The 21,573-nt window shown below is 39.0% G+C and overlaps 1 protein-coding gene across 4 annotated transcripts in view; it reads right to left on the bottom strand.

Moving 5' to 3' along the window:
- LOC122541750 (serine/threonine-protein phosphatase 2B catalytic subunit beta isoform) overlaps positions 1–21,573 on the bottom strand; it is a 121,492-nt gene that overhangs the window by 6,709 nt on the left and 93,210 nt on the right. For 2 of the 4 annotated variants that reach the window (XM_043678657.2, XM_087982397.1), the window contains exons 8-13: positions 19,501–19,595; positions 18,859–18,984; positions 18,663–18,740; positions 17,698–17,779; positions 16,944–17,041; positions 125–154 (exon numbers count right to left, since the gene is read on the bottom strand). In XM_043678657.2, the coding sequence (XP_043534592.1) occupies positions 125–154; positions 16,944–17,041; positions 17,698–17,779; positions 18,663–18,740; positions 18,859–18,984; positions 19,501–19,595 (509 nt within the window). Of the gene's footprint in view, positions 1–124; positions 155–10,145; positions 10,254–12,294; positions 12,379–16,943; positions 17,042–17,697; positions 17,780–18,662; positions 18,741–18,858; positions 18,985–19,500; positions 19,596–21,573 lie in introns of all 4 variants that reach the window. The other 2 variants (XR_015754249.1, XM_043678659.2) reach the window with 2 other exon arrangements.

Below are 21,573 nucleotides of genomic sequence, written 5' to 3' on the forward strand. Positions count from 1 at the left end.
AGTGAATGAGAGACCAATTCAATTTCTGTTGTGCAAGTTAAGATCTACCCAAAATCTACATCATTTTCACCCCATATCCCCAGAATTCTGCCATTTATCTCTATTTCTGACACACTGGGCGTACCTTCATCAGTCTCAATTGCCTCAATTGTGGCTGTACAGAAGTGAGCAGTTGCATGCAAAAATGAATGAGAGAGATGAGTAGCGTAGTATTTCATAGAAATAGTAAGGAACAAACAGCAGCATAACATTATTCCCCAGACAGAACCATAATTAACTCCAGATTCAGGGCGGCAGCTTTAGTATGCAAAAGTGTTAATATACAACACAGGAAACAGAAATTTCAGCAGTGTACAATTTATAATTTGTTCAAAGCATAGATGATACTGGTACTGTAATGCAAAACAATATGGATATTAATCAATTCAGTTCTTACTTTGGTTTTGCTTTTTATCTTAGCTCGAGAGAAAAAGAACAGATCACAGCTCATGCATAATTTTATATTGTAATGGACATGTAACAAAGCTTGTTGGTATGGAGAATGATTAATATCTGAAAATCAGTTTATGTATAAAACAGAGCTGAAAATGTGTTGCTGGAAAAGCGCAGCAGGTCAGGCAGCATCCAAGGAGCAGGAGAATCGAAGTTTCAGGCATAAGCCCTTCTTCAGGGCGGCACGGTGGCACAGTGGTTAGCACTGCTGCCTCACAGCGCCTGAGACCTGGGTTCAATTCCTGCCTCAGGCGACTGACTGTGTGGAGTTTGCACGTTCTCCCCGTGTCTGCGTGGGTTTCCTCCGGGTGCTCCGGTTTCCTCCCACAGTCCAAAGATGTGCAGGGTCAGGTGAATTGGCCATACTAAATTGCCCATAGTGTTAGGTAAGGGGTAAATGTAGGGGTATGGGTGGGTTTCGCTTCGGCGGGTCGGTGTGGACTTGTTGGGCCGAAGGGCCTGTTTCCACACTGTAATATAATCTAATCTTATGCCTGAAACCTTGATTCTCCAGTTTCTTGGAAGCTGCCTGACCTGCTGCGCTTTTCCAGCAACACATTTTCAGCTCTGATCTCCAGCATCTGCAGTCCTCACTTTCTTCTCTTATGTATAAAACACTCATGCCAACACCTGAGTAACTCAGAATGAAGCAAACTTTACACACCCAGAAATCTGCACCAAGATTGGAAAAACCTTTACATGTGACAGCTGCAACATGAATACAGAATTGGCTGACTGATAGGAAAGAGAGAGTAATGTTTGGTGGATATTTTTCAGGCTGAGGAAGGTTTGTACTGGAGTTTCCCAGAGGTTGTTAACAAGACTCTTGCTTTTCCTGATATTTTTTAGTGATTTGGATCTTGGTCTGCAGAGCACAATTTCAGAGTTTACAGATGATATGAAACTCAAAAGTATTATAAACTGTGGGTAAAGCAGAGTAGAACTTTGAAGTGCAGAAGTGAAAGATGATGCCTTTTGGCTGGAAGAACAAGGACAAACAACATTAAATAGGGGATGCAATTCTAAAGAGGTTGGAGGAGCAGAGGAACTTGGGTGCATATGTGGACAGATCACTGAAGATGGCAGGACACGGTGAAGACAGTAGTTAAAAAAAGTGTTCTCATTAATAGGGGCAAAGAGAGAGAGAGAGAGAGAGAGATAGGAAGACACCATTCTCCATTTTCAAAGGATCAAGAATAAAATGGCTCAGATTTAAAATGATTTGTGACAAAAAACAAACGTAACGTGAAAAAATCTTTCTTACACAAGTGTACTGCCTGGAGGTGTGGTTGGAAGCAGCTTCAACTGGGGCATTCAAGAGCACATTGGACATTATTTAAAAAGAAACAATGTGCAAGGGTACGGGGAAAAGTCTGGAGAATGGCACTGAGTTATTACCCTCAACTGGACAGCCTATGTAGATATCGGATGGCAGGTAGCAAGTAAAATCAGAATCACAGAAGTGTTAAGTATGAAAATTGGTTGAGAAGAAAACTAGGCCAGATCTTTGAGAGAGATTGATTTGGGCATTGGTTGCACTGATTCTGAGCTATAAAAATCTGCAAGTTGAAAGGTCTAAGAAGAAGAATGAACACAGGAATTTATAGACAAGCCAAATAATTTTGTCTCAAGCATTTGTCAATTCCATCTATCTGATTTTTGATACATTTTTATCCCTCAAACATTTTTGGATTATTTCTACCTTTGTTAATGTGAAGTATATCACTAAATTCCATTTCAGACATCCAGTGATAAGCATCCTTTTAGATAAAGTTCCCTCTACTAAATCAAACTGCCTCAGATGTAAACCCAGAGGGGCTGGCAAGAACGCAAAGATATCCAGGATTAATGATTTTGTTGTTCAATTTCGATCTTGCCCTGTCCCAACTTCAAAACTGGGGTAGTGGAACAACGATGTTATACTCAGAACTGGGATTCAATAATCCAAAAGATAAAGAGGACTGCTGAAAAATAATCAATTCAACTGTTTCACAGTGGGAATGTCAACACTGCATTCACTGCAGGTAAGAAAGCCCAAGAGTAATGTGATTACTTCAGCTGTAAACAAATATTCTACTAATCCAACTGATGCAACAATTTAGTCAGCTCATACCCAATCTGGGATAGCCCCTTTCAATTTCTATGTAAAAGTCCCAAACTTATCTTGTGTATTATTTCTATCCCAATCCTTAGAAAAAATATTCAACTTTTATATCTCTATCTAAATTTTCACCCTCGCCATAAAGACTCTGGTAGCTTTTCAGTTCCTCACTCAATTGGCCATCCTCCACATTCTGCAAGTTATTCACCCTTGGAGGCATCACACTTGATCATGTCCTCAGGTTGTAGCTTGATGTTTAACCTAGGCAGTGTCCATAAATCAGGAAAAGGATTCTAATTATCCAATGCAAGAAGCATCTGCAGCTTTCAAAGAAGTCTTGATTCAAGTTTTTTATCCACTTGTACTATTCTTATAAAATATACAAACATCTGTTTCAGTGAGGAAAACCTGCATGATTAAACACATCACAATGCAGCCACAAAACAGTGTCAAGTTAGAATGGATATGGACTGAAATGGCAAAGTAAGTCAAATTTTGCTTTCACCAAGCCAGTAAACTCCCTCTAACATTATTCAGGTTCCACTATCAGGGTCTCTTGCCTTTTAAATGCAAATACACACCATGTGCCTGTAACCCAGGGCATTGCCTCATCTACCTCAGCAATATTATCTCTCGATTCTAACTCAATTTGCCACTCCAGAAAAGAAATTATTTGCACTTTATCCAGCACCATTTGTGAAATCAGGCAATCCCAGGACACTTTACAGCCAATCAGGTAAGGAGTGAAAAGACACCACTGTTATAATACAGGAAAACATGGCAACTAATTACTATAAAGCAAGGCCCCTCAAAAGGTAATGACACACATACCCAGACAATTTTTTTTTTGTGATATTTACTGAGGGATAGATACTGCCCAACACACCAGGAGACCTTCCCTTCTTTTTTTCAGATCGGATCACGGGTCCTTTTACAACTCGCCACGTGGCAGACAGTATTGTTTTGTGTCTCATAGTCAGTATATGTTTGAAGGTAATGCTCATGATATTATCACTGTACCATAGCAGTATTATTCACACAGCAGGTACAAATACCGTGTTGGAGGTAAAGCCCTGAACCATGGTGGCAGATCAGAGTTTTGGCCTATATTTTGTGCGCAAAACTGCTGAGATCCTCTAATTGAGAGAGGAGAGTTCCACTATGAAACCACAGTATTTCCTCAATTAGATTGAACTATTTATTTGATATGATTTCATTCAGAGTGCTGTGCTTAGTTTTAGTCCCTCAGCCCAAGAGGAACAGAGATGGCGACATGATTTGGGGGATAATTTATACCTCTTTAGGAAGCTTTAAGATGTAGCGGCTAGGACAACATATGGAAACAGAGAGTCATCACTCTGGATTATTAATTGGATTGAGGCTACCTAGGTGTTGTCTGATTATTCAAGGTCAAAGTGGATTTTAACCCTCAAATTGGCGTACTGGGAAGACTGATGAACTGCAAATGATATACCTTTATTCACAAAAAGGGTGTGAAAATAAACCCAACAATTACAGTCCTCTTAATTTAATCTTTGTGTTGGGGAAACTTTGAGAAACAATTATTCAGGACAAAATGAATAGTCACTTGGCCAGCATGGACTTAAGAGGAAACTGCATTTGACTAACTAGCTTGCGTTGTTTTGATGAAAGGCCAGAGATTGACGAGAGTAATGCTGTTTGTATGGTACGCATAGATTTCCAAAAGGGACTCGTTTAGACTCGTATAAGAAATTGGCTGAATAACAGGTCAGCAGATTAATTGCTGTTTTCCAGAGAGGGGGATGCTCAGGTTAATAGAATTCCTTGGGCATCGATACTTGGAAACAAGTTGAGAGAATGTAAATCATGCAGGGATGCCAGAATTTAGCATTAGAGTATAGAATGCAAGAGCTTGTAAATTATGTTTAACTTCAACTCTGGTTTGGCCGCAAGTGGAGTTAATACACCACGTTCTAGGCACTACATCTTAGCAAGGATGCAAAAGGTATTGCAGAAGCATTTCACAAAAATGGTTTCAGGGATGAGGAATCATTCACAGAGCCAACAACTCAATAAAGCAAATTCTCTTCACTCCTCTCTTAAGAGCCAATGGTTTTGAATTAATGGCCTTTGGATACTGAGTGACTCAGATGGAGGCTAATTTATCTCTGCCTACTCACTCCAAAATGTTCATCTTACTTAACATCACCTCACAGCTGAAGTCACTCATTCTTCCTAACATCCTGGAAAGCATCCTTTGAAGTATGCTCAGAATCAGCCTCAATACTTTAGCTGAGGCCAAACCAGTGTAATTTGTTCCTCAATTTATGGATTTGTGGGATTCATATGCTTCTTAAACCATTTTTTCAAATTGTCCTGGACTTTCGGGACAAGGGATTGAGGGTTGAGGGAGATGGTATTATCACTAAACTAGCAATCCATGGTACCAGGCTCCGGGAATATGGGTTTGAATCCTAGCACTGCAAATAGTGAAACTGAATTTCAATCAGTAAATCTGGAATTAAAAACGAATCTAGTGGTGACCACAAAGTCATTGTCAATTGGTGTAAAATGCCCCCTGTCCCTCTAATTCCTTTAGGAAAGGAAAATCTGTCTTCATATGGTCTGGCCTATACACAACTTCAGATCTACAGCAATGTGGCTGACTCTTGAATGCCTTCGAAGAGAAAGTGAGGACTGCAGATGCTGGAGTAGCTGAAAATGTGTTGCTGGAAAAGCGCAGCAGGTCAGGCAGCATCCAAGGGGCAGGAGAATCGACGTTTCGGGCATAAGCCCTTCTTCAGGGCTTATGCCCGAAACGTCGATTCTCCTATTCCTTGGATGCTGCCTGACCTGCTGCGCTTTTCCAGCAACACATTTTCAGCCGACTCTTGAATGCCCTCTGTAATGACCTAGAAGCTGCTCAGTTTTGTCTAATCTTTATGAAATCTGATAGTAGGAATGAAATGGGATAAGACAGCAAGCATTAACCTGCTACAGGAAGTGACCTGACTGAGGATCTGGGGTTTTGTATCGAAATTAGGAGATCTGATGCAATCTAGTTAATCCAGTAAGTTATGTATGATTGTGACATTCACAATGGCCCAGAAATCATCAAATACACATACAGCTGGGTAGATGATGTCCTAGGAATGCTCAACATAGATTCTGGATCTTTTGAAATAAACAGTGTACTATATATAATAAATGACAATCTTAGCAGAATCAGCATGCAGAAGAATCTAGGAATTTAGGTCTACAGTTCCCTGAAAGTAGCATCAAGATGATACGGTGGTCAAGCTGGCATATGGCAAGCTTGCCTTCATCGCCACGGCATAGAGTACAAAAATTGGCAAGTCATGTTGCAAGTCATGCTTATGCCCGAAACGTCGATTCTCCTGTTCCCTGGATGCTGCCTGACTTGCTACGCTTCTCCAGCAACACATTTTCAGCTCTGATCTCCAGCATCTGCAGACCTCACTTTCTCCTCAAGTCATGTTGCAGCTGTACAACAATTAAGTTAGGCCACATTTGAATACTGTGAACAGTGCTGGTTGCCACACTACCAGAAGAATGAGGGGGGTTTGGAGAAGATACTGGAAGTTCACCAGGATGTTGCAAGGTTGGGAGGGTATTAGCTAATGAGGGATTGGACAAACTTTGTTTGTTTTCACTTGAACACCAAAGGACGAGTGGCCACCCGATGGAAGTTAACAAAATCATGAGAGGCACGGATAGAATGGACAGTGGAAATCATTTTCTTTGGAGTAGAAATATTACTAGGGTTTATGGGGATAAGTGAAAGGGGGTCAAGCTTAAAGATGTGACATGCAAGGGTTTTTTTTATATAAACACAGAGGGTGGTGGAATGAGCTGCTAGAGGTAGTAGAGGAGACAGACAATAGCAACATTTAAAAGGCATCTTCACAGATACATGAATAGTTAGGGACTAGGGATTATGGATAGCATAGAGGCAAAAGACACAGTCATGGTTGGCCAATGGGCCTATTCTTGCACTGTACTGTTCTTTGTCCTTGTTCGTTGAAGTTTCAGCTTCAAGAGCAAGGAAGCACCCTGCTGAATAATCAGCTGAGATTGCAGTAGGGCATATTCAGTACTTCTCTAAGCTAAGCACAACTTAGAAGAAGAACTGAGGTTGGCAAGAGCATAGAATGAATTTTAGGTACGGAACTTTGAATTTTTTCCCCCAGTTGTGGGACACTAGAGGGGCCAGCATCAATTACCTGTCCCTAGTTACCCGCCTTCCTGAACTGCTGCAGTTTGCACTGTAAGTAGATCCACAATGTCATTAGGGAGGGAACTCTAAGATTTTTGTCCATCAACACTGAAGGTATGGTGATAAATTTCCACATCAAGTAGTGAACTGCTTGCAGGGAAATTTGCTGGTATCAGTGTTCCCATGTACCTGATGCCCTTGTCCTTGGTCATGGGTTTGGAAGGTGCTGTTAATGAATTTTTGGTGAATTTCTGCAGTGCACGTTGCAGATGATACACACTACTGCGGCTGAACTTTAGTAGTAAAGAGTGGTTGGTTATGGATGTGCATCAATCAATAAGGCTGCATTTGTCCTGGATGGTGTCAAGCTTGAAGGTTGTTGGAGTTGCAGAGATCCAGACAAGTGAATAGCATTCCCTCACACTCCTGACGCAGAGGTTTGTAATCACATCTGACAGGTTGATTAGGAAATATCTACAATCATTCCATTACAACATATTAGATTTACATGTTAGTCCTCGACAAGGGCACCTCCTCAACACAAATATAAAGATAGAAGAGTACAGTCTCTTAAAATTAAACTCTGTTTACGACATGCAAAAGAGTTCATTGTAAATCAGGGTCTGTGACATTGCAGCAACTGTTTTATAGATGAAATTGCTGGCACTAAAGCTATTGGGACCAACATGATTTTACATAAAAAAAGCTTTTGATTCAAAGGAGGTGGCTTTAAGTTTCCACGTAATTGAAAAGCAAGTTCATTTAGTTTTGCCAACAGAGAATTATTCCATGTTAAGGAGCTTTTGCGATTGGTTAATGTCACATTGCGAACTAAGTTTTAATTAAAATAGATTTATCAGCTATTAAAGCTGATAGTTTATCAAATAAATTGCAAAAGCTGCACGATGGGAAACAAAGGGAAAGATTAGTAACATACTTTATAGATATCGACTGGTTTTCTTTAAAAGACAGCTGAATGCTCAGTTAAAGGCAGAGAGGCCTTACTGATCATCCAGCTATGCATTTTCAATATTTCTTGTATTTGTCCAATTACCATATGGGCACATTTAGTTCTGGGGAGCTAATGTTGCCGGAGCAAATGTTTTTGTCCATCACTTCTAAAACTCTCCATTTTTGATATACGAATGCTGCAGCCTATTTCACTAACTACTCCAGTAAGCAACATCCCACATACTGGGGAACATGGGCTTTGCTTGTACCAGACACCACAGTACAGGAAGAGTCATACTGGCACTGTTCCACAAGGGGAGAAAACATCTTCAATGTCCACGTTATCAATTTCATTTAGTACTTGATATACCTCAATCAGATTCCCTCCCCTCCCAAATTCTTCCGAACTCTAGCAAATACAAGCCCAAACTATTCAATCACTCCTCGTACAACAGCCCTTTCATCCTTGGAATCAACCTGGTGAATCTCTATTAAACTACTTCTAGTGCCACCACATCCTTCCCCAAATAGAGATCACACTATTCCAGGTGCGATCTCACCAACACCTTATATAATAACAACACTTCTTTACTTTTATAATCCAGACCCTTTGCAATGAATACCAGGATTCCACTTGCCTTTAAGTTGTAATTGCATACCCACTTTGTGATTCATGCACAAAAATACCTAGATCCCTATGCACTGACGCACTTTGAATTGGCTTCTCATTTAAAATAATAATAACTTGCCCTTACAGTTTTCCAGCCAAAATGGACAACCTTGCATTTATTTTAAACTGTTTCAATCTCATGGGTTTTGTGCTTTTTTTTGCCCCCAAGATTTCAAATAGCTTTCAAGGACAAAGTATTACAAAAGCAAATTTTATTTCCACTGATCAGTGAGTAGAACATAACACTGGCAGTAAAGCAGAGGGGAATATTTGGGGCAAGAGAAACTAGATATGGAGACTCAGCATGGCACCTTGAAACAGAGTTAAGGAGCCGACTTCATATCAAAACTGGATACCAAGTTGAAATGTTAATTCTATATTTCTGTCCGCAGTGATTACAGATATTCTTCATTTCTCCAGATGCTACATAATATTCTGGAAACAACCATCATTAGGACACCTGGATGCAATTCAAATCAGTTTGTTCCTTTCCAGCCAACTCCCAATCCCTGACTTCTCTTTGCTCGGGTACAGTTCTGTGGGTGATATACCTCACCCAGGTTATTTCAACGCATGAACGAATGCAGACAAACCTTGACATAATAGGATTATTAAATCGAAGAGGGAGTGATCACAGGCAAGTCCATTCCCCCTCACCTCTGGAGTTGACAATCTGGACTACTGAGCAGAATGACAGGCACTAGATCAACTGCATAAAAATCTGCATTAAATTCATGAAGAATCAGAAGTTGAACATGGGTATTTCCATGTGTACTGCTAAGCCAAGTCTAAAACTTTTGATCTCTTTCATAGAATTTTTGAAGAAAATCTAAATTTAGAAGGCAAACCCAGGGTGTTCCTTACAAGTATAGCACATTCACCTAATTTTTTATTTGTTAATTTAGTGAATAAAATAAACAACTCCCACTGTACCAGTTGCATGTTTTTGCTCTGCTTTTAGGTTGCTGGGTAAGGATCAGAAAAGTAGGTGTTTTAGAGTTAGGGTTATACAGAATAAAGTTGAAACTTTATTGCTGGAACAGCACAGCAGGTCAGGCAGCATCCAGGGAACAGGAGATTTGACGTTTCGGGCACAGGCCCTTCTTCAGGAATCTCCTGTTCCCTGGATGCTGCCTGACCTGCTGTGCTGTTCCAGCAATAAAGTTTCAACTTTGATCTCCAGCATCTGCAGACCTCACTTTCTCCTTATACAGAATAAAAACAGGCCTTTCGGCCCAACTCATCCATGCTGACCAGGTTTCCAAAATTTAACTAATTCCATTTTCCTACTTTTGGCTCATATCCCTCTAAACATTTCCTATCCCTGTACCTGTCCAAATGCCTTTTAAATGTTTTAACTGTACTGCTTCTACCATTTCCTCTGGCAGCTTGTTCCATACAAGCTGTGTGAAAAGGTTGCCTCTCAGGTCCCTTTTAAATCTCTCCCCTTAGCCTTTTGCTCTCTAGTTTTGGACTCCCCTAACCGGAGGAAAAGGTCTTGCCTATTCACCTTATCTATGCCTGTCATGATTTTATAAATCTCTATAAGGTCACCCCTCCAAAAAAAAAGAGTCCCAGACTATTCCTCAAACCTTTAAGTCTTGGTAACATCTTTGTAGATCTTTATTGCATCTTTTCCAGTTCAATAACATCCTTCTTACAGCAGGGCAACTAGAAATGTACACAGTATTCCAAATGTTTGGCACCCTTACCTTCATTGATCAGTGCACTGAGTAAACGAGTTGGGATGTCATGTTGCGTCTGTAAAGGACTTTGGTGAGATGACTTTTTGAGTACTGTGTACAGTTCTGGCTGCCCTTCTATAAGGAAGAAGATTATTAAATTGGAAAAGGTGCAGCAAAGAAAACTTATTTTCTCTATGGCAGGGGAGTTCAAAACTAGTGGACATAGGTTTAAGGTGAGAGGGGAAAAGATTTAAAAGGGACTTGAGGACAACTTTTTCCTCACAAAGGGTGGTGCATATATGGAATGAGCTGCCAGAGGAAGTAGTAGATGCAGATACAATTACAACACTTAAAAGACATTTGCAGCTGAATTTCTGAATGACTGAAGGGAGTACATACTTTAAGTCTCGTGAGGAGTTCATTTAATGGCCAAAGCAACTCTGCAATATTAGAGGGGTCCAACTGCTTCATTGTGCAGTGAAAAATTCAGTCAGCAACAGGAAGAGGGCTCAGGAAACATGTGAAATGTCCTTACTGGATTAAAAAGGTAGATGCCCACCAAGAAGCTGTCCTGTACAAACAGCCTCAGTGCTCAGCCTGCTTGTTATCAGCACACAAGGTAAGCTGCAATCTCCAAAATACATCAGATGATCCGAGTGCTGCGAGAAGCAGCATAAATTAGGTTGCCAATGATAGTACCACTTAAGATACCCTGGGCTATTTTGCAATTCTGAGCACAGAAGACTATTGTAAACCATCCAGTTTAGTATTTTGCCTTTGTGCGCTCTGTGGTTTAAAATCAGCTTTCCATGATGCGAATGAACTACTCTCAATCCAAACGTTAATAAGTATTATAAGGAAAGCACAGGTTTATTTCAAACCCACTACACTGATATAGAAAAGCACGTTTTCATTAAACCTGAAGTGATACATTTTAGTTTATCTAATCGAAAGAGCATCACAAATAATGGTTTTACAACTGTGTTTTCCAACAAGGTAAATGTTCAGACAAATGTTGAAGACAGCTGGGGAGAGAACGTGCAGGTAATTAGATACTTTAAAGGTACTGAGACTCTGGACTCAGTGCAGTCCTCTAAATCACTGGTGAAAGGAGTCTAAAATTTAACCCACAATCTCACCTTTCATATCCAACTTCTCGCACTGTCGGCGCTGAGTACGCAGCAAAACGGAAAAATATGCATCTTTGAAGGGCAACAATGAAAGTACAGCATGGGAAATCTTTTTCAGATTTTGAAAATGAGAAGGAGATGGGAAGACCCAAGGATTCAGTGAGGCCTTCTTCGGGGAAGGCAGCTGTCGGTCAAAGTGCATTGTCAACGATCCAAAGTGATGGGGGTGGGGGGGGAAATAGTGCATGGAATACAGAGTAGACAGATACCAAAGGTTTGGCTACAATACACATATACAGATTAGGGAACAGCCAAGGAGAAGCTATAGATGGATTCGAAAGCAAGCATTGGAATCTTTAATTCTACTGGGGCGTGAGGCAACTATGGAGTCTTCAAAGAAACAATGGCGATAATAGGCTTAAATGTAGATGAGGTCAAGCTCTTGGGTTAAACTGCAGTTTGTAGAGAGTGCAGATCAACATGGAGTAATCATGGGGGACTAATCACAAAATACTGTTCAAAATACTAACCACTCTTATCAAGATGATGCTGCATTGCCCAATATCTGCTTAAATAAATCAAAGCACAATGCAACAGATTTAGGTCTGATTCCTGACTGTACAAATTTGGAATTAAAAAAATGTATAACTAGCTTTTTGCATGCTTCTACATGGTATGTTTATAATCCTGAATGCATAAATTAAAAATTTCAAACTTTAAATAAAACAAATGTATTAAATCTGATAATACAGATTTGCATCATGTGGTGTGAAATTTGGTTAACCCTTCATTACAGTCTAGTTAATCCTTGCATAATTCCAAGCAGCAAGGCCCTCCATTCATTTCTGGGAAATAGCTCAAGCATGTTGCACAGCAAACATTAGACACAAGTCTCTGCCTGAAATCTTTAAGCAGCTTTGAGGAACAGTTTCAATATTTGGGTCTTTATCAAGGTTGTATATGCAATATAGGTTAAAATTTTATTTTCCAATAAAGGATAAGGGCATTACTGGCAACGCTACCAATAAATGCTCAACCCTACATACCCTCAAATTTCTTACTAGTCCACTTCAGATGTCAGTCAACAACTTTGATGTCAGACTGGAGTCACATAATAATGTGTTTCTTTCCTGAAACAAGAGTTCCCAGGTATGAATTAGTTGTGCATTTATTCACAATCTGACTGCTTCATTACCGTTTTTACTATTCTATTTTATAACATTCCTATGAAGCACTTTCAGAAGTTCTATTACAAAAAATGTGACACATTCTTGTTATTAAAGAGAGATTTGCCAATTACCACATTCTCGTCATAAGTATGCACGTGTGATCTTCACATCTCTGTTCCTGCACCCTTGATAACTCTTCTTTTAAAAATCTATTATGGATTAAGCTTTGATGTTGCTTCCTGCCACAGCTCCTGAAAATATATATATGTGCCTTGGCAACTGGTAAGCATGTCAAGTTAATCATGTGGAGAAGTGCCTGGGCTCCACGTGCTCATCAAGGTTGTGAACATACAGAGAGAGGTTCAAAGACAGATACATGAGCTGTCAGTCAGGTTACTCTTTCCAAAGAAAGCTAAGGCCATGGATTTCCAGCAAAGGCGGAGAGAAGATTAGAGTAAGGTTAAAGATCATTTCATTTGCCAAAGTAAAGAACCCATGTGAGCAAGTATAATATTTTCATTATTTTACAAGATGACAATTTGTACCAAACATAACAATTTTTAACTCGATGGATGTAAAATAAAGTAGCTCCAAAATGTCCTCATCCAACCAAGTGGTTTCCTTCTCCATCCTCAAAAAGATTGCAACTCTTGCAGATGACATGGAGAATGAAATTGATCTCTGCTAAAAGTGCAGAATGAGTCTGGTGCATAATGGTAGTCAGTTTTATATCTTGTTCAATTTTCTTGATCATTAACGTCAATTGAAAAGAAAACTGGGCTTAGTGAATACCATGATGTGGAGGTGCTGTTGTTGGATGGATGGACAAAGTTAAAAATCTCAACACCAGGTTATAGTCCAACAGGTTTATTTGGAAGCTAAGTTACCTGAAGGAGCAGTGCTGTGAAAGCTAGTACTTCCAGATAAACCTGTTGGACTATAACCTGGTGTTGAGATTTTTTAACTTGGAAAATACCTGATTGTTTACATTATTAATGAAGGCCAACTTTGAATTTAAAACATCTCATTTAAAATATCGAGGGGCATAATGTTAGGTCTGTGTAACCAGGAGGTGCAAATAGATAATGTACAGTTTTTAACAATTCTTTCATGGGACATCAACACTTTATTATTTCATGACATACAGTAGCCAAACCCTAATTACCCTTGAACAGTGTGTTATTCAGCCATTTCAGTGGACAGTTAAGAGTCAACCACATTGCTAAGAGCCTGGACTCACTGTAGGCCAGTCCTGGCAAGAACAGCCAATTTCCTTCCCTAAAGGACATGAATGACCCATATAGGTTTTTGAGGAAAGAAACTGATAGCATTACAGGTACTCTTCTGGAGGTTAATGTACAATTCTAGATTTCATTAATTGAATTTAAATTTGACAGCTGCCAAGGTGAGATCTGAACTAGTGTTCCCAGAGCATTAACTAGGCCACTGGATTACAATTTTCTTCGCACTACTCAACCATTTCCCTCTCAGCCTAGATCAATTCCATGTGCAATATTTGTTGCCTGAAGAAACTGATGTTCTGAAGCATATAACCTAACTTACCACCAAGGAACTCAGGTTCTAAATGGAACACTGACAAAATGTCTTTAGAAGTACAATACAAATGTCAGAGATATGAAACAAAATCAAAGTGCTGGAAAACTTGGCAAGTTGGGCAGTACAAGTGCAGATAGAAACAAAACTAACATTTGGTTATGACCTTTTCAGAGCCAAAGATTACTATTGGATGTGAAACATTAATCTGTTGCTCTCTGCACAGATGCTGCTAGACCTTTCTCAGCACTTCATTTTTCTTGCTAAATTTCCTTCCTTTCCAAACACTAAATAAACTAATTTGACTCTCAAATCAAAGTTGGCCAATTATGTATGAGAACAGAAAAGATTTGATCTGCATAGTTGAATGATCATCACACTACAAAAAAATCAATGAAACAACTACTGAGTCTAGAAACGTGTATTTTCAAAGATGTACCAGTGTGATCACTCAGGCTTCAGTACTATAATGGTGGCACATGAAAGTTTCCATTACATGTACAAATTATATATCATTTAAATGTTTCAATTAGAATTTACCGAATCCAAAATTTTTAAGAACCTACTTTTCTGTGAAAAAACAGCAGTGTGAACAATCAGTTATGCAGCATTGGGATGAAATATTAGTGCCTCATGTCCAGAAGTGACTTTATATAGATGCCACAAAATCCTGAGATCTTACAACAATCTCTCACTGTCAACAGTCTGCTAGGAAACTGACCAAACGAGAATACAATTAATCTTACCTCAGTTGTTGATAAACTTTAAAAGCCCATAATATGGGATGAGGGTAGTAATCACTTTGAAAGGCAAGGGTTAGGCATGAAAACACAGCAAATGATTTTGAAAGACAGACTGTGCTTGATGAAATTAATTAGTTGATAAAATTAAGTTAGAGAGATAACACATTGATTTTTATGGATACGTATTTTCCAAAGACATTTAATAACTTGTAACAAAAAAGTCTTAAGTGACTATAGCCAGTCAGGCTACAAAATTGGAAAGCGAATACAAGTCAAAATTTGGGATAATTAGATTTTTTTTCAGATTGCTGAGATGTGGCTATCAGGCAACTGGGATTTCCATTATTCATTTACAGTATTGACTTGGACCTGGGGTGTAGAAGAAATACTGTAAAGGTTTGTTCAGTATACTAACTTAGGCATCAATACAAACTATTGCGAAGACCATAAATAGGTGGCAATGAACAGAAATATGACAGATGCAACTCAGTGCAATGAAACAACTGATACATTTTTGAAAATAGTGAAAGATAAACATGCTAAGCCAGCAAGATCCTAAACAGACTGCAGAACTGATAGATGTAACAGAGCAGACAGATTTTTAAAAGGTGGAAGACTGTAGGTAGCAAAGGCCATGGACTGGCAAATTCATTTCATTAAATTAAACCCACTGCCCATGTATTTAAAAGCAAGAGAACAATATGACAGGGACAACTTAACAGAAGGATATCAGAATCAAAGGGTTCAGAAAGAATGATACCAAATGAGAGATTATAACAACGCCAAAAGACTCTACAACTGTTTACTTTTCCAGCTGAACAGAGGTTTGAGAACAACCTATTAAAAGTTTGAAAAGCAATGAGGGATGATTATGACACGGATGATAATAGACCGCTATAACTGTTTGGTGAATCAATTAATGAGGGGCCGAAAAGATATCAACAGGACAAATGGAGAAGTCAGAATAATTTGTTTCTCACAGAGGACTATTACAACATAGAATATTTCACAAGTAGCTAAAGAGGCAAAGACATTACAAAGTGTAACACAATCTCAGTATTTTAATAAGGAAAAATTATGATGATAATGGGTAAGAATGAGGAAATTGAGTTAGGGTAGGCAGTTTTGGTTCAGCAACTCATATCAGCAGTCACTCATTCTTTTGTTGTCATACATACTCAAATATTGAATTTGATTCCAGATAAAGTTTCAAAATATTTTGGGCCCCTTCCTCCCAGTGTTGCAAAGTATTTGAATCAAACCAGTTTGTAGTTGGAATTCCATAGGCTATTTTTATTTTGAAATAAAACAAGTATGAACACTCAAAGGAAGTTTAATCACAAGCCAATGCTGGGATGAGTTTCCTCCCATTCAATTGCAATGGTGTCAAAAAGACTTGATCACAATTTCAAACACTCACTCTTACACAATCAATCATCTTAAGTCCCAATATGAATTAACAGACTCCACAATATTTCCTGAAAAGATACTTCTGGAAAGTTACACAGACATAACTACTTCTAACATTGATGCACAGAGCCACAGAAGATTGTTTTATCTGTGGAGGAAGGAAAAGCACATTACAAGATCTGAAGACAATTCAAGCAAACGGAGTGAACATGCATGCACCGTACACAAATATGAACAGAGGATAAATACTTTGGTGCCATTTCATGGGGTATATGTGATATACTCCACGCTTACTGTGCCTCATTTATTGGTTTTCTCAAGTTAAGACTGAATATCATACAACGATCATAAACAAATTGACTTATAGTAATAGGACATGTAAAATATTTGTGCTCTTTTCACTGAAGCTTGGTTTGTTTGGTCATGGTCACCTGAAGTCAACAGGATATGCAGCCTGACTGTTTATGGGACTAAGAGCTGTAGTTTACACAATTTAAATTATTTGGATGTCTGAATTTACAACATACAAGGCAGCTCTCCTAAAATAGTCACCTTTAAAAATACCCCCGACCTGAAGAAGCATCTAAGCAAAAGCAAAGGTCAGGAAATAAAACATGACCAATATTGATATCTGATATGTAGACCTTGGTTAGCATGCATTCATATTGCCTGGTTACAAGTAACAGTGCTTAGGTCAGCCACTGAGACAGGAGCTAAAAAGCATCACAAACTCCCAGCATGCATTAGGTGCAGTGCTAGTGAAACAGTGAGATATGCCCCAATCCACTTGAGGCACAGGAAGAGGCAATGCATCATTACCACTTTGTAGGGTCTGTCGTCCTCCTGCCAACACCCCACTTGGTAACATTCCGGTGGGAGTTAATCCCTTCAGTGTCAGCACACTCTCACTCTCCTCTCTGTAAATGTGAAACATGGAGAATATTATGCAGAAGTTCTGAATACAAAGAAAATAAATTCTGCCTAATATAAACAGACGTGAGAAACTGCTACCTAAATAACCACAACAACATCCCTTTGACCCTCATGTGTTGTTGAAGATTTAGATCCATGCAATTACCCATTTTCACCTGAAAGTAACTGCCAAATTCAATGACACTATTCAACAGTATGAAGTTTCCAGGGAGGGTGGCAAGTGGTGTAGTGCTGTGAACTGCAGACCACTGAATCCCAATCAGGTTGTGATCGGGTTGAATACTCCCTCCCCAGCCAACATTGCAATAAGATCTATTCCAGAGTTTGCACTGTGATCAGGAAAGCAGTGATTTATGAATATCCAATTCAATACCACACCTTACACTCCAATTATTCGTTAAGCCAAGATCGGAGTAGGGAGACATTTGCTATCTTATAAATCCAATAAAACAATGTGTTTACAAAATAATTAGCAAAACCACTGTAGATTCTAGAGCCATATAAAACGTTAAGTGATTAATAACCAAAAGGTTTGCTCAAGGTGTTCTTTAAAAGCTTTCCTTAAGAGGACATTATTGAAATAGATGCTCACATTTGGTTCTTACACTATGAACAATTAGAAGACAAAAGGAATTCTCACCTGAGAACAGAAAATACTCTGGCCATTTTGCCAATTGCTCGAATCTTGTTCCTAATGATCTCCTTCCGAGCTGCAGCTGTACCTATTTAAAAAATAAACCACACTTGAAGCTTAGACTAATACAGCATGGAAGTAGACTCTTCAGTCCAACTAGTCCAGGAAAACCACGTTCCCAAATCAAACTCATCCCACCTGTCTGCGTTGGCCCATATCCCTCCAAACCTTTCCTATTCATGTACTTATCCAAATGTACTTTAAGTGTTGTAACTGTATCTGCATCCACCACTTCTTCTGGCTGTTCATTCTATACATCAACCACTGTAAAACAAAAAGTTGCCCCTCACGTCTTTTTTACATCTTTCTCCTCTCACCTTAAACATGCATCGCCTACCATAAAGCCAATTCTGTATTTAATTTGCTAGCTCTCCCTGAATCCCATGTGATCTAACTTTACTAATTAGTCTACTATGCAGAACCTTGTGAAAGGCTCTATCAAAGTCCACGTAAACAACTTGTGTTTTGCCGTCAATGTTTTTTGATACCACTTCAACAAACATTTTGTAACAATTTTCCTGCAGGGCATTTTTCCCATTTATACTTAGCTCTGTGATCTGTCCACTGACTTTGAACTAATGATTCAAATTAAACTCTTACAGTTAACCTGCCAATGCTTTCTTCGCAGGAGGATCATTGCTATATCAATGCTTGGGATGAATTACGGTATTGAGGCTGGAGCTGAAGGTTTTACAAAAGGTTCCTGAAATCTTTGATTGGGAGACCTGAACTAGTGAAGCTGCCTTACAAAAAGCAATGCCAACAAATCAACTCTCCAAGACACTATTTAAATTCTCCAGAAATAGTGTGTTTGAAACACATAATATGTTAAGAACTTGTTGAGGGTAGTTAAGAACATTTATTGATCACTTGAATAACCTGTACACCATTAAAATACAAAGCTCACTTACCATCAAAAGCATCATCGCCTTCAGACATAAGCTCATCATCAGAGCAAATATTGAGGACATTAACCAACATCTCCGTTACTGTACAAAAGAAATAAATTTATTTAGATTTTATCTTTCATCTGTACCACATGTTACAATTTTACTTTGCTAATATTTTAAATTTACCTTCAGTAAAATGAGTGTTCAATAGCTATACCTTTTTCTCCGACAAATGGCAGCGACCATGTAAAGACATCCATGAAGTTAGGCAGCCAGTAGGGATGAGGAGAACAGTTGAACTGTCGAATATTCATCACATTGTTTTCATACTTCAATACAGCAGCTGAAATGAAAATTGTTTCTCAGTGATGTGCTAAATATTGCAGCGTACAACAGAGAGTTGTGTCAAACAGTAAAAGCACCTGAGTAAACAGCCTGAAAGAAATGTTGATTTTACTCCGAGGAACAAGTTTGTAAAATGGACCAGGCAGAGGCAAATCGACTGAATACTTGCTGAACAGTTGACAAATTAGCTCGTGCGCCCAACAGAAGTTTACAATGTTGCTACTGGCCTCAATGGCTCACATGCCTGAAAAGAAAATTAAAATCAGGTTTCCCAATGCTGACCACTATCAGCTGCCCCTGCAGTATAGTGCGTGAGCTAATTTGAGAGAGGAAGAGTGAAAGCACAGTTGATCATGGTGTCCCTCTACAAGAATTCTTCACTAGGCTACTTAGATGTGAAGATGACAATGGCCTGGGAGCATGCAACTTGCAGCAGTCTGTCAGCAACAAATAAAAGAAAGTCTTTTCTTTGAAAGAAGGTGGAAGCTAATAGAATAAGATTGAAATAACTTGCCTTTATTATTGTAGACGTCTAAGTAGTTTGGTGCAGAAAAGATTGTAATTAATGATGGAAACCCAGTGGTTTGGCTTTTTCTGTACATTCTATAGCTGTACAAATAAAAATATGGAAAGCAATTATAGATACTCACATTTGAATTTAAAACCTGTATATAAAATAATCCCTGTATAATTATCAGAACTTAGTAACCAAAGAGAAATAACTTTCATTTATGTGGTGCATTTGAAAATCTCAGTCTCTGTTCAGTTGTGTGCGAGAGCACCTTAAGATGGAGGCACACTGAACTGTCCAGTGAAGTCAAAATATAAAGATTAGAAAAGCTGTCAGTGCCCTCCACAGGAATGCTGGCAATTGTGGCTGTGACCCTCCTGATCCTCATGGCTCCTAATTATGAACTCTCAGCTCCATTCACTTTGCAGCACGAGTCTGCCTCCAGCCAGACTGCAACAATAATAGGACACTTATTCAATCCAGGAAAATCCCAATACCATCAGCAAACTGCAAGTGCTGACTTGACCTGAGTTTTGGCAGGGGAGCCTGAAAGCACATGCAAGTCAAGGGCATCTGATGCATTATTTTCTAGTTTTGCTGCTGGCCTCACCGCCAAACGATGGGAAAATTGTGCTGGTTTCTTGGCAATTCAGGGCCTTAAAACCCAAGTTCTACCTGACTTTGAAGTATGGAGTATCCTGTTTGAATTCTGGGACCATGAAGGTTTGAAACAAATTGCGTTTTTAAAACGCAAACAAAGATTCTATTACTTGAAGCAACTCTCTGCTTCTTTGATGGATAAGCTCTCACTCAATTCAAAATAATTAGAGCATATATTTATAATTAATGTGACTTCTGAGGTTGCATGATATGCACTGAAGCCACCTGAAATATTCAACTCAAGACAGCAGGGTCCAAATTATTGGTCTATTGGGACTCAGCTAGGAATAAAGGAGATAGTGACAACTGCAGATACTGGGAAGTCAGAGTTGATAAAGCGTGGTGCTCAAAAAAGCACAGCAGGTCAGGCAGCATCCAAGGAGCAGCAGAATCAACGTTTCGGGCATAACCCTTTATCAAGGGCATGATGAAGGGTCATGCCCAAAACATACTGTCCTGCTCCTCAGATGCTGCCTGACCTGCTGTGCTTTTTCCAGCGCCACACTTTATCAACTCACCTAAGAATAAAACCAATGAAAGCTGGTTTAGGTCTTCCATTTTTAAAAAAATTTTGTAATACACTTTTGAGTTCTCTCAGTTGAAAGAATTTCTCATTGCACTGTTAACACTAATCACAGTCTTCTACAGTGCTGTCATTTACTTTGTGGAAAGTGATTGCATGTGTTCTGGACATGATCTGACCCCAGAATTGCATACATTGTTGGACTATGCACACTACAGATTACTGGACAGCAAATATTTTCGAAGGGTGCTGAGTAATACACAGATGCACATCATAACAAAGAATTGTCAGTAAAATGAAAGGAAACTGTTCTTAATCAATTGAGTAAAATGGGGCATTTAAATACAGTTGATTACTGAGCTCAGCATCAGACATTCAATTCTACCACATATACAACTCCAGGAGACTGAAATTATACTGCTATCTGCGAAACGCACCCAAACCCCTTGAATATGTTGAGTGATTCATTTCTCCCACGTCAATGTGCAATCAAATCAGACTGTCAATGGGACCCAAGAGCTTATCACCATTTTTACAGCATGTTTGTAGTAATATTGTTTCATTGATGAATTACTTCATAATGTTTGACTGTATTTAGAATCCAAAGTCCATTACCACACCTATAATGAAACTAAGGACATTAGCTAGAACCAGGCTAAAATCCCATCTTGCTTAATATTGGGATATTCCGAACGATAGTGTTATTGCAGTTTAAATAATATAAACAAATGACTAACCTTCCAAATCCCAACCGTCAATAAAAATTGGCTTTATAAATGTTAAATTTCTCTTGCTCTATCACCATACTTCTGGCACACTAGTTTTTAAAACTCAGAACGTGAAAACACAATTTGCATTCATTTCCTGGAGGGGTTGTGCAGCTCTTTGTATTG

The sequence above is a fragment of the Chiloscyllium plagiosum genome, unplaced genomic scaffold (genome assembly GCF_037043375.1).
Source record: "Chiloscyllium plagiosum isolate Xiang-an unplaced genomic scaffold, Cpla_swu_hap1 HiC_scaffold_43, whole genome shotgun sequence".
Lineage (NCBI taxonomy): Eukaryota > Metazoa > Chordata > Chondrichthyes > Orectolobiformes > Hemiscylliidae > Chiloscyllium > Chiloscyllium plagiosum.